The sequence below is a fragment of the Amphiprion ocellaris genome, chromosome 22 (assembly GCF_022539595.1).
Source record: "Amphiprion ocellaris isolate individual 3 ecotype Okinawa chromosome 22, ASM2253959v1, whole genome shotgun sequence".
Lineage (NCBI taxonomy): Eukaryota > Metazoa > Chordata > Actinopteri > Pomacentridae > Amphiprion > Amphiprion ocellaris.
Window position 1 is genome coordinate 27,051,726 of NC_072787.1, and position 13,663 is coordinate 27,065,388.

A 13,663-nucleotide genomic window follows, 5' to 3' on the forward strand; every position below is an offset into this window, starting at 1 on the left:
ACAGTCAAAAAGTCGAAATTTGATTTGAGTCCAAATTTTCTTTAAAATGTTAACTTATGTCAGATTTCTGACATAACAAGTTGACATTTTGAGACAAAACAAAAATTTTAAGATAAAAATGCTGAAATTTAGGCTAAAAAAGGCCAAAAATAGAAAGAAATGTCAGTCATGATTAAAAAAACAAACAACAAAACGTTGCTTTCTTTACAGTGCATTCTAAAAACAACTCTAATAAACTGAAAATTTGGTATTGATGGCGCAACAAAAAATGCACTGAAAACCCACAACATTCAAGAACAGTCAAAAGCCATCTATAATTTAACAGTTTTGTTAAGTTATAGATGGCTAGTGAAATGTATAACACAAAAAATGGGGAAAACCAGCAAAAAACCTGTAGTATTCGAAATAATAGAGATAAAAAAATGTCAAAACTGAAAATCTGGTGTTGAAGGTGGAAGAAAAAAATGGCAAAACATGGTGAAATCCCGTAACGCTCATAAACTGTAAACAGTGTCAAAAGCGATGGTAAAAATCTGCAAAACAAAGATGATTTTTACATTTTTTGAAAGAAAATGTGCTGTTATTTTTTCTGTTTTGTTAAATTATAGACAGAAAAAAGAAAAACTGCAAAAAACTGTGTTTAACTTCCACTTAAACAGTCATAAATACACTCAGGATGGAAAATCGTAACGTTCTAAAACTGTCAAAGTGTTGAAAAACGACCAGCAGTGAGTAGAAACGTCTCAGAGGTCAGTAGGAAGATCTGATTGGAGCTTTTCAGTCTCCATTCTGCCTCCTCCACATATTTCCCTTCTGGCCGTGAGCAGAATCTGACAGATCGTTGGAGAAAAAGCGTCTCCTGATTGATCCAATCGGTCCTCAGGAGAAGCTGCTGCAGGACGGAGTTCCGGTCAAATAATCATGAGCGATGAGGAAGAGAACGGCGTGAATAAATCAGAAGGATGAATAATGAAGCCTCACCAGCAGGAGGCATCGCCTGCCGGACACGTTTTCCACCGACGACGTTTAAAATTCACAGAAAAAAAAATTCTTCCTCTGATCTCCGTCTTCAGGAGGTTTTAGGAACAAAAAGACTCATTAAATCATAAAGAAAAATGTTTTTACTATTTCATCTGTGATCAGGAGGGAAAAGTTCAGTTTAAAGGAACAAACTGGTTTCGTTTAACTCAGTAAAGTTTAGTTTAACTCACTAAAGTTTAGTTTAACTCAGTAAAGTTTCGTTTAACTCAATAAAGTTTAGTTTAACTCAATAAAGTTTAGTTTAACTCAGTAAAGTTTAGTTTAACTCAGTAAAGTTTCTTTTTAACTCAGTAAAGTTTCTTTTAACTCAGTAAAGTTTATTTTAACTCAGTAAAGTTTCTTTTTAACTCTGTAAAGTTTCTTTTAACTCAGTAAAGTTTCTTTTTAACTCTGTAAAGTTTCTTTTAACTCAGTAAAGTTTCTTTTTAACTCTGTAAAGTTTCTTTTAACTCAGTAAAGTTTCTGAAACTGAACATCTGACTTCTGTTTGGAGATTAAAGGAATTTTTTGTTCACATTGAAGTAAAACCTAGAAAAAGGAAAAATCTAGAACAGATTTCTTAGTTTTCATGAATCGATCCAAACCTGAACTTAACTAATAGTTTTGCTTCCTTAACTAGTAGTTTTGTGTCTTAAATTTAACTAGTATTATTGCTTCCTGAAATTTAACTAGTAGTTTTGATGCATTAAACTTAACTAGTAATTTTGATGCATTAAACTTAACTAGTAGTTTTGGTGTCTCAAATTTTACAGTCTTTTTGATGTCTTTAACTTAACTAGTAGTTTTATCATCTAAACTTAACTAGTAATTTTATCATCTAGACTTAACTAGTAGTTTTATCATCTACACTTAACTAGTAGTTTTAACATATAAACCTAACTAGTAGTTTTAGCATATAAACTTAACTAGTAGTTTTAGCATATAAACCTAACTAGTAGTTTTAGCATATAAACTTAACTAGTAGTTTTAGCATATAAACCTAACTTGTAGTTTTAGCATATAAACTTAACTAGTAGTTTTAGCATATAAACCTAACTTGTAATTTTAGCATATAAACCTAACTAGTAGTTTTAGCATATAAACTTAACTAGTAGTTTTAGCATATAAACCTAACTTGTAATTTTAGCATATAAACCTAACTAGTAGTTTTAGCATATAAACTTAACTAGTAGTTTTAGCATATATACCTAACTAGTAGTTTTAGCATATATACCTAACTAGTAGTTTTAGCATATAAACCTAACTAGTAGTTTTAGCATATAAACCTAACTAGTAGTTTTAGCATATAAACCTAACTAGTAGTTTTAGCATATAAACCTAACTAGTAGTTTTAGCATATAAACCTAACTAGTAGTTTTAGCATATAAACCTAACTAGTAGTTTTAGCATATATACCTAACTAGTAGTGTCGGTGTATTAAACTTAACCAAATATTCTTTTAGTACCTTAAACAAACTTCAACAAATAGTTTTCGTGCAAAACTTATCCAAGCAGTTTTGCTTCCTGAAACTTAACTGTTAGTCCTAGTTTTATGTCCTTAAACATAACTAGTATTTTAGAATCTAAACTTAATGATAGTTTTGATGCCTTAAACATGACTAGTAGTTTTGCTTCTTTAAACTGAACTAGTAGTTTTGGTACCTCAGATGTAAGCAGGTATTTTTGGTGGTTAAACCTAAACTAGTAATATTGGTCTCTTAACCTTAACTAGTAGTTTTATAACCAGAGTTATCCAAACACTGAAATTAAACATGAGGAAATACAGAATAAACACTCCTGTGTACATGTGTGTGTAGTGTTGTGTAGCAGTACAGTGTGTGTACAGATAGTTTTGTGTGTCAGTGTTGGGTGTCCACAATTGTGTAGCAGTATAGTGTGTGTGTGTGTGTGTGTGTGTGTGTGTGTGTGTGTGTGTGTGTGCGTTGTCATGTTGTGAGTCCTCACAGAGACAGAAAAATTCGGTGAAGAAACAAATTGAATGTTGGAGGAGCTGCAGAGTCAGCACTTCCTGCTGCAGCACAGCCTTCATCATGTCACATCTTCATCCTCCTCATCCTCCTCTTCCCCCTCTTGTTCTTCATCATCATCATCCTCTTCATCCTCCTCATCATCATCCTCTTCATCCTCCTCGTCATCTTCCTCATCTTGTGATGTAAAAATGAACCAAATCTGAGCTGTAAATCGTCTTATTTTGTCTTACACACTTTATTCTTTATTCTCTTTCAAAAATCCACTAAAAATAAATTGTTTATTTTAACTCAATACTGTAAAAAACAAAAAATTCTTCACTTCTTGGTGCAAATGCGAAGCTGTCAGTGACTCAGCTGTGACTGATGGTCAAGCGACAAAAAATCAGAGAGTTTTCCATCTAATTGTCGAGAATCTCCACAGCCTGCAGCTCCACGTTGCCTTTACTGTCTGTGGAATAAAATCTGACGTTTGGCGACTTCTTTACAGCTGACAGTGGTTTTATTGTGTTAAATCATAAGTCAGTGTGCAGATTGTTTTGTCTCTGGAATGTTCAGTTTGTCTGAGCTGCTGCTGTGAGACGTTCAGGTTCATTTTCTGTGGATTTCTTTGTTTCTCGTGTCTCCGCTGAGGAGAACAGAAGAGTTTAGAGGATGTTCTGGTTGGACTCCAGGCCGGAGGGAAGGGAGAAGGAGCCGTGCAGATCTGGAGTTTATGGCTTTTTAACTCAGGAGGAGGACGAAGATGGATGTGAGGTCATCCCGGGACTCGCTGTTTTAAATAAACGCCGCCGATCGCCTCGACTGCAGCTCCTGTAAATCTGCTGCCGACCGACTTCTCATCTCAGCCTCCTGCAGATATTTACTGCAGCCGTCCAGCTTTATGGCTGCGATTTAACCCTCTGAAGGCAGGAGGCTTTGAAAAACGTCTCATCTTTTAAAAAATCACCAAAATTACAGCTTTTATCTGAACAAGAAACTGTAAAAACAGAAAAACTCGTCAGATTTTCAGCTTTCCGACGGTCCTTGAACTGCTCATCTGTGACGTGTTTTTCCATCTAGAAACTAAATTAAATCTGAGGCTGAAATCACAAAAAATCATCAAAAGTCTTGTTTGAAAATCCACTAAAAATAAATGTTTTGTTCTAAATGACACAAATTTGACATTTTATTTCAGATTTTCAATGTTTTTATCCTAAAATTTTGACCATACTTCAGAAGTTTGAACTTTGATCTTCTAATTTAGACTTTTTATTTTATAATTTAAGATTTTTCTTCAACAAATTAAATTTTTTTTTACCATCGAAGTGACTTTTTCTTATATTTTTCTTTTTGTTTTTAACCTTTTACATAAATATCTTTGAAATTAAATATTGTAATTTAGATTCTTTTTTAAAATTCTGTATTCAAATATTTTGTCTAGTAGGCTTTTACTAGACAAAATATTTTTTCTTATTATTACTGTGGCTTTATCTCAAAATTATGACTCTATTTCTCCTAAATATGACCATAGATCTTTTTTTAAAGTTTTTTTTTTCCTTCTGAAGTGTAGGATTTTTTAAATAAAAAAAAAAATCTGATATTTTTCCAGAAATGTTTTAATTAAATGTCTTCATCTCAGAATTTTCATTTTTTCAATTTGCAATTTTGTTTTATTTTATTGCATATTTAGTTTTTTTAAAATCTTTATACGCAAAACATCCTAATTAAATCTTGTGATTTCAGTTTTTCTATCCTGTAATTTGGGCTTGAAAATGATTTTTTTAACAAGTAATGTGGCTTTATCTCAAAATTTGGACTTTTTTTCCCTCAAAATTATGACTTTTTAACTTGATTTTTTTTTGTTTATTTTTAGGTTTTGACTGTTTTTTTTTTTTTTTACACAAAAACTTTGAAATCCAATGTTGTTCTTTGGGGTTTGTTTTATTATTATTATTATTATTATTATTATTATTATTATTATTATTATTATTATTATTATTATTATTATTATTATTTTATTATTTTATTATTATTTTTAGTTCTGTTGGTTTTTAATTCTGTTGGTTTTTAATTCTGTTGGTTTTTAGTTCTGTTGGTTTTTAGTTCTGTTGGGTTTTAATTCTGTTGGTTTTTAGTTCTGTTGGTTTTTAGTTCTGTTGGGTTTTAATTCTGTTGGTTTTTAGTTCTGTTGGTTTTTAGTTCTGTTGGGTTTTAATTCTGTTGGTTTTTAGTTCTGTTGGTTTTTAATTCTGCTGGTTTTTAATTCTGTTGGTTTTTAGTTCTGCTGGTTTTTAATTCTGTTGGTTTTTAGTTCTGTTGGTTCTTAGTTCTGTTGGTTTTTAGTTCTGTTGGTTTTCATCCTGGAGGTTCATTTCTGATCCAGGTTTCAGTTCTAAATTATCAGAACATCTTCCTGTTCCTCCTTCCTTCATTCATGCTGCTCGTGTCACCGACGAGTCGTGAACAGGAAGTGAGGCGGCGGGACGCTGACGAGTCGCCAGAGAGGAACTCCCTCTGATGGAGACGCCACCTGTTCATCCCTGCAGATGACATCACTTCCTGTCAGACCCCAGGCTGTCGTGCTTTCTCTGCAGTCACTGCTTCCTGTCGTGGTCAGATTTCTGCCGAGTCCCGCCGAGTTCTGAGCGTGCTCAGTAGAGCCTGGGCAAGAGTTTAAAATCAGCCAGAAAGTGTAAAAACAGAAAGAAGCGGCAGATTTCCAACTTTAAAACTGTCCTTGAACTACTCATCTGGAAACTAAAATCATCACATTTTATTAATATCTCTTTATTCTACATGTCTTAGTTTAAAATTTGACCAAACATCTACAGTTTGAACTCAACAGATTCTGTAAAAAATAAAAAAATTCTGTGTTCTTTGATGCAGCCGTGAAGCCATTTGTAACTGAGCTGTGAGCGACAGACCGGTGATGAAAAATCTGGGATTTTTTCGACTAAACCTTCAGGTTGTGTTGAAACGGAGCAGAAAGGTGAAAAATGAGGATCTGTTTTTAAAAATGCCAAAATGATGCCGTTTATCAGCAAGAAACTCTAAAAACAGAAAGAATGTCTACATTTCCAACTTTCAAAAGGTCTTTGAACAACTCACCTGTGATCCACTGGTGAAAACTTTGACTATTATTTCTATTTTTACAGCTTCTATAAATAAATTGTCACTTTAGTCTTTTTAAAAAAGATCCTAATTTTTATTTTGAGTCTACTTTTGTTTCCTTAAGTGAACACTGCCTGCAGTTCAACAGAAAACTTCCTGAATTTTTGTCACATGACTGTTGGTCACAGCCAAGTCACTGATGGCTTCACGGTTTCATCAAGGAACTCAGAATTTTTTGTTTTTAACAGAATTTAGTTGGGGGACATGGTTGGTTTTTGGTGATTTATTTTATCAAAACTGCCTGCAGTTCAACCAAAAACTTCCAGAATTTTTGTCACATGACTGTTGATCACAGCTGAGTCAATCATGACTTCATGGTTGCACAAAGAAGGAAAGAATGTTTTGTTTTTGACAGAATTTGGTTGGAGGACATGGTGGATTTTTGGTGATTTTCTCAACAAAACAACAAATATCAGGATTTTAAGCTCAGATTTGGTTCATTTTGTTGATGGAGTCCAGATGAGTAGTTCAAGAACAATCAGAAAGTTGAAAATCTTGACCATTATTTCAGTTTTTACAGTTTCTGCCTCTCATAAATTGTGTCATTTTGGCTTTTTTCTTTTTCTTTTTTTTTTTTTAAAGATTTGCATTTATTATTTGATTCTACACTTGTCTCCTTAGGCGAACACTGCCTGCAGTTCAGCTGAAAACTTCCTGAATTTTTGTCACCTGACTGTTCATCACAGCTGAATCATTCATGACTTCCCTGTTGCACAAAGAAGCTCAGAATTTTTTGTTTTTAACAGAAGTTAGTTGGAAGACATGATCTATTTTTGGCGATTTTTCTCAACAAAGCAACAAATATCAGGATTTTAAGCTCAGATGAGTAGTTCAAGGACTGTCAGAAAGTTGAGAATCCTGCCTATTCTTTGTGTTTTTATGGTTTCTGTCTCTGATGGTGTCATATAAAGGTTGGTTTTACTCCCAGATTGACGCATATTTGCAGGTTTTAGCTTCACGTTTAGCTGCGTCTTCCTGGATGAGTCTGGATGGAACTTTATGTTTTTCTGCGTGTCGTTCTGCAGACATAAATCCGCTGTGACTCTCCCTCTGCAGTCTGTGATTTATGGCCTCGCTCCGTCACCGTGAATCCCTCCACATCGTCTCCTCCATGCGACACCGTAACCTTGGCGACCGCTGGCTTCGTATTTCCCGCAGTTGTCGGTTTCCATCACGCCGAGCTCCGCGTCGCTGTGGCTGTTTTTTCATTTCTCTTCCCACCTCTTCCTGTCAGCTGGTTAGTCACAGCGACTCGTTGGCGGCCGAACAAGGGATTCTCTCTGCAACTTTCACACAGGATGAATCATGTTTCGCTTCCTGCTGCAGCTCCTGTCGGCTGCAGCTTCATCTGTCGCATTTCTCATTCCTACTGCCGCTTCAGTAGAGGCTTCGTTAGCGTTGTTTTAGTAAAATGAAGAAAAACTGTGGGTTTGTTTTTCTCTAAAGTCCTGCAGCTCTACGGAAACACAACAACCACAAAGAAGGAGAAGAGAGGACTTAGAAATGTTCTGTCAGGATGTTAGTGTGGAACAAAGAGACAAAACCATCATGAAAAGATGTAGGAATGATACAAAGAGACACAAAAACGATGCAAACGATGTAGAAATTATGTAAAAAGACAAAAAAGGACAGGAAAAGATGCAAAAATGATGCAAAAAGACACAAAAATGACACAAAAAGATGCAACAATGACACAAAAAGACACAAAAATTATGCAAAAGAGGCAAAAATGACACAAGAAGACACAAAAATGACAACAAAAGATGTAAACATGGCATAAAAATGACACAAAAAATTTGAAAAAATGACACAAAAAGATGCAAAAAGAAGCAAAAAATACACAAAAAGACAAAAATGACACCTAAAGATGTGAACATGACACAAAAATGACACAAAAAGATGCAAAAATGACACAAAAGAGGCAAAAATTACACAAAAATACGCAAAAATGATGCAAGTGGCAAAAATGACACAAAAAATACACAAAAAGATGCTAAAATGGCACAAAAAGACAAAAATGACAACAAAAGATGCAAACATGGCATAAAAATGACAAATGAAATTTGCAAAAGCTACTCAAAAAGACACAAAAATGACATGAGAAGACACACAAATAGCAAAAAGAGACAGAAAAAAAATACACAGAAATGACAACAAAAGATGTAAACATGACAAAAATTATACAAAAAAATTGCACAAATGACAAAAAGACAAAAGGGGACACTAGAAGACACTGACATTGTTTAACTTTTAAAACTTTTTGTGTCATTTTTGCAATATTTGTCGTGTTAGCATGTTTTTTTGTCCCTTTTTGTCTTTTTGTGTTATTTTGCAATTTTTGTGTCATTTTCATATAATTTTGCAATTTTTGTCATTTTCATGTAATTTTTGCAGCTTTCAGTGTCTTTTTTCTGCCTTTTTGTGTCTTTTGTGCCGCGTTTTGTGTAATTTATGCCTCATTTTGTTTAATTTTTGAAACTTTTATGTCATTTTTGCATCTTTTTGCATCCCTTTTTGTCTTCTGTGTCATTTTTGGAACATTGTATGTCTTCTTTACAATTTTTGTGTCATTTTTGTGTCTTTTTGTGTCCCTTTTTGTCTTTTTGCGTAATTTTTTGGTCTTTTTTTGTCATTTTTGCTACTTTTCGGATCTCTTTTTGTCTTTGTGGAATTTTTTGCAGTTTTTGTGTCATTTTTGAGACTGTGTGTTATTTTTGAGACTTTTTGTCATTTTTTCATCTTTTAGTGTCTTTTTTTTGCCTCGTTTTGTGTAGTTTTCGCTTCTCCTTCAGCCGACCGAACACGTAAAGCTGCCGTGACCTTTAGCTGACGTAGTGCTGCTCCTTGGAGGAACGAGTCCGTTTTTTTATTCAATCTCTGATGCCTTCAGGTGACGATCTGCTGCACTTTGAGCATTGAAGCCGCCGTGACCTTGAGGTTTACCTTCAGCCGGAGCCGGGTTTGTGTGTCTGTTTGTTTGTGTGTGTGTGTGTGTGTGTGTGTCTGTTTGTATTTGTGCGACCTCGGTGTAACACGACACCGGCGGCCGAGCAGAAGGTAAAAAGCTTGGTGGATTTAGGGAACAGTAATCCATTTTTGCTGCAATGCCACTGCAATGCAACACCCTTTGTCTTGTTGAGGGAAGCTCCCCGTGTGTGTGTGTGTGTGTGTGTGTGTGTGTGTGTGTGTGTGTGTGTGTGTGTGTGTGTGTGTGTGTGTGTGTGTGTGTGTGTGTGTGTGTGTGTGTGTGTGTGTGTGTGTGTGTGTGTGTGCGCGTGCATGTGTATGTATGTGCGTGCGTGTGAGTAAACCAATATTTGAGGAGGATGGAGGATAAAAGGGCGATTGTTGGAGGATAGATGATGGAGAAGCGTCATCTTAACCTCTGCTGTTTGTCCATTAGAGCGATTACAGACGAAGCCCTCGCCTCCGCAGACCTCCGCCGTCTTTATTCCAACGCCTCCGCTCATTTGCCTCTGCAAATGATAAATGTGACGGCCGGAGCCCTCCCTGATCGATGGGCGACGAGAACGGCAGGCAGTTAGAGACGAGCCGGAGAACACAATCAGATAAAGAGACGCTTAGTTAAGTCAGGAGCTGGTGGAGACCAAAACTGGAGCTCAAAGAGGACAAACGCTAGCTAAAGCAGCAGTTATAAAACGGACCAAACTGGACTAAAACACCAGAAAACACTGCACCAAACTCTAACGAAGTACCAGAAAATGTTCGAACCAACTGAGCGAGGAAAAACAAAAAGTACTGCACCAAACTTGAGTAAAACACAAGAAAATATCTGAACAAACTGGACTAAAACACCATAAAGTACTGCACCAAACTCTGATAAAGTACCAGAAAATATTCAACCAAACTGACCTGAAACAATGAGGAAAATAATGGACCAAACTAGACAAAAAAAACAGAAAAAAAATGGACCAAACTGTGCCAAAACACCAGAAAATGTTCAACCAAATTGAGCTAAAACAACAAAAAATACTGAACCAAACTTTAATAAAACAATAGAAAATATGGGAACAAACTGGAAAAAAGTGGAATAAAAAGGGCTACAATGCCAGAAAATAACTGTGGTAAAGTCCCAGCAAATAATCAACCATACTGGGCTAAAACAACGAAAAAATACTGAACCAATCTGTGATAAAACACAGGAAACAACTGGACCAAACTGGACTAAAATACAGGAAACAACTGGACCAAACTGGACTAAAAGATAGGAAACAACTGGACCAAACTGGGCTAAAACACAGGAAACAACTGGACCAAACTGGACTAAAATACAGGAAACAACTGGACCAAACTGGTCTAAAATACAGGAAACAGCTGGACCAAACTGGACTAAAACACAGGAAACAACTGGACCAAACTGGACTAAAATACAGGAAACAACTGGACCAAACTGGACTAAAATACAGGAAACAACTGGACCAAACTGGTCTAAAATACAGGAAACAGCTGGACCAAACTGGACTAAAACACAGGAAACAACTGGACCAAACTGGACTAATATACAGGAAACAACTGGACCAAACTGGACTAAAATACAGGAAACAACTGGACCAAACTGGGCTAAAACACAGGAAACAACTGGACCAAACTGGACTAAAATACAGGAAACAACTGGACCAAACTGGACTAAAATACAGGAAACAACTGGACCAAACTGGTCTAAAATACAGGAAACAGCTGGACCAAACTGGACTAAAACACAGGAAACAACTGGACCAAACTGGACTAATATACAGGAAACAACTGGACCAAACTGGACTAAAATACAGGAAACAACTGGACCAAACTGGACTAAAAGACAGGAAACAGCTGGACCAAACTGGGCTAAAACACAGGAAACAACTGGACCAAACTGGACTAATATACAGGAAACAACTGGACCAAACTGGACTAAAATGCAGTTACGTACGTAAATCTTTGTAAACTACAACCTTCAGTTCAGCCTCAAGTTTTCTGAATATTCATCACACGACTGCTGAAAGCATCACGGTTGAACAAAGAAGCTGAAAATTTTTAGTTTTTTGCAGAATCTGGATAGAGCAGCCATTTTAATTTTGGCAAATTTTTAACTGCGACATAGAATAAAGCGATTGTGAAGAAATATCGTGATTTTAAGCTGGACGTTCTCAGTCAAACAGTGAATGACAGATGATGAGAGTTCAAGGATCATCAAAAAGTTGGATATCTGATTATTTTTTCTGTTTTTAAAGTGTCTTACTTAATTTTTTGTGGTGGGTTTGTGGCTTTAAACATCGTTCCAGGGACTATTTTCAGTGGTGTATTGACCCCAACCAGGTGTTTGTATCTCAGTTTAATGTCCCTCCAGCTCCATGGACCAGTCATCATGATACTGGGCCCGTCACTCCTCCCCCACCTCCAGCTCTGGCCCCGCCCCCTGCTTCACCGCCTCCTGTCGGACCTCTGGACCAATGGCTGCGTGGCGTCCTGCAGACGCCTCAGCACCGACGGCCACACCCCTCAGCCCGTGATTGGCCAGGACTCGGTGGAGGTGTTGGGCCGCTCCTACCCCCGGGACGACTTCACCAACGTCACCCCGAAGACGTTGTCCAGAGTGGGCCGAGACCTCCACAACCAGATGCACCACCCACTGTGGCTGATCAAGGAGCGAATCAAGGCTCACTTCTACAGGTAGGAGTCGTTTTATCAGGAAGGATTTGGGTTTATGCACAGACGGTCATGCTGACATCACGTATCCATCCCCATGTCATCATACTTCCCCCTCCATGCTTCACTGTCAGGATCATACATTCACTGTGCACTGGAAAAACTCCAAATCTTACCGAGTCTATTTGTCTTATTTTTAGTCAAAATGTCTCATCCCACTTGATTTAAGATAAATTCACTTAACAAGAGACATTTCAGCAGATGGAGGGACTTGTTTTAAGACAATGCATCTTAAATATCTTGTTAAGTCAAACAATCTTGAAATTATCTTGTTTTGAGTTGACTTTTACAAGAAAACTCAAAATAAGTTTAACCTTTGTGTCGTCCTGCGGGTCAGATTGACCCGTTTTAAAGTCTGAAAATGTGGGAAAAAATATATTTTCACAGTGAAACTTCTGATGTCCACATTTTCAACATTTTTGGGAATTTTTTGAACATTTTTTGGTAGAAAAAAGAAATGTTAAAAAAGTTTCTTGAGAACATTCACAAAAAAAAATCAACCAAAATCCAGCGAATTTCACTGGATTTTGGTTGATTTTTATGTGAATGTTCTTAAAGAAAATATTAGAAGTTTTACTGATATATATGGAATCACTTTAGATATTTTAAAGATTTTTTTTTGGAAGATTTTTACTCATTTTTTGAAAATATTTACAAGAATTTTCTTGCGATATTTGGGGGATTTTTAAAAAAATATATACTTTTAAGGGAAACTTTTAAGGAATTATTGGAATTTTCTTCATGAAGGTTTTGCAAATTTTCCGAAATTTGGGGAATTTTTTTGCAGATTTGTGGGATTTTTTTTCAGACAAAGAAACAAAATTTTTTGGTGCCCATAAATGAAGACAGCAGGAGGGTTAAAACAACTCCCTCCATCTGCTGAAATGTCTCTTGGTAAGTGAATTTCTCTTAAATCAAGTGAGATGAGACATTTTGACTAAGAATAAGACAAATAGACTTGGTAAGATTTGGAGTTTTTGTAGTGCAGGACTTTGCATTCACTGTTGTAGTCCTTGGTTTTTGTGTGTTTTGGTAGATCTGCAGACATTCATTCTGCTATCTATAAATGTCATCCCCCAACACCTTTTACACTTATCCACCCCCATAATATCACTCCCACCTCCGTTCTTCACTGTCTGGATCATGCATTCACTGTGGTAGTCTTTTATGGTTTGGTAGATCTGCAGACATTCTACTGACATGTATAAAGGTCATCTCCCCAACACCTTTTACACGTATCCATCCCCAGATCATCACACTTCCCCCTCCGTGCTTCACTGTCAGGACGATGCGTTCACTGTGGTAGTCCTGGTCCAACATGCTGGACTCCCTCTGAGCCCAACAAGTTTCTATTATCTGACCAAAGAATGTTCTTCCAACATTAATCAGTTCATGTTCTTTGGCATAATTTAGCCTTTTAGTTTGGTACTAAACAACAACTAGGGTTTTTATTCTCGCCCATAGAGGTTGATGTTCTGATGTGTCTGAGCTTCTCACTAACTCTGGTTTCCTCTGATACCTCCTGAGCCAAGTCTGAAGCAGCTGCCATCTGTTTTTACAGCTGGATGGTGGAAGTAGTTCACTGTCTGTGGAGTCATTTTAGGAGGAGCAGCCATGATTAGTGGAACTATGACTCCTTCTAGGCCTCCTGATTACTGCTGACACTGACTTTTAGTTCATCTTCTTGGAGCCTTTTTGCATCTTTTGTGTTATTTTTAGATTTTTTTCAGGTCATTTTGGGCAGGTTTTTGTCAATTCAGACACATTTAGTGTCACTTTGGGCACATTTAGTGATA

At 36.4% G+C, this 13,663-nt stretch overlaps 1 protein-coding gene across 1 annotated transcript in view; it reads left to right on the forward strand.

Moving 5' to 3' along the window:
• The window catches only part of fars2 (phenylalanyl-tRNA synthetase 2, mitochondrial), a 117,832-nt gene that overhangs the window by 6,982 nt on the left and 97,187 nt on the right, over positions 1–13,663 (forward strand). The window contains exon 2 of the mRNA XM_055007294.1: positions 11,493–11,831. Within this exon, the coding sequence (XP_054863269.1) occupies positions 11,493–11,831 (339 nt within the window). The remainder of the gene's footprint in view (positions 1–11,492; positions 11,832–13,663) is intronic.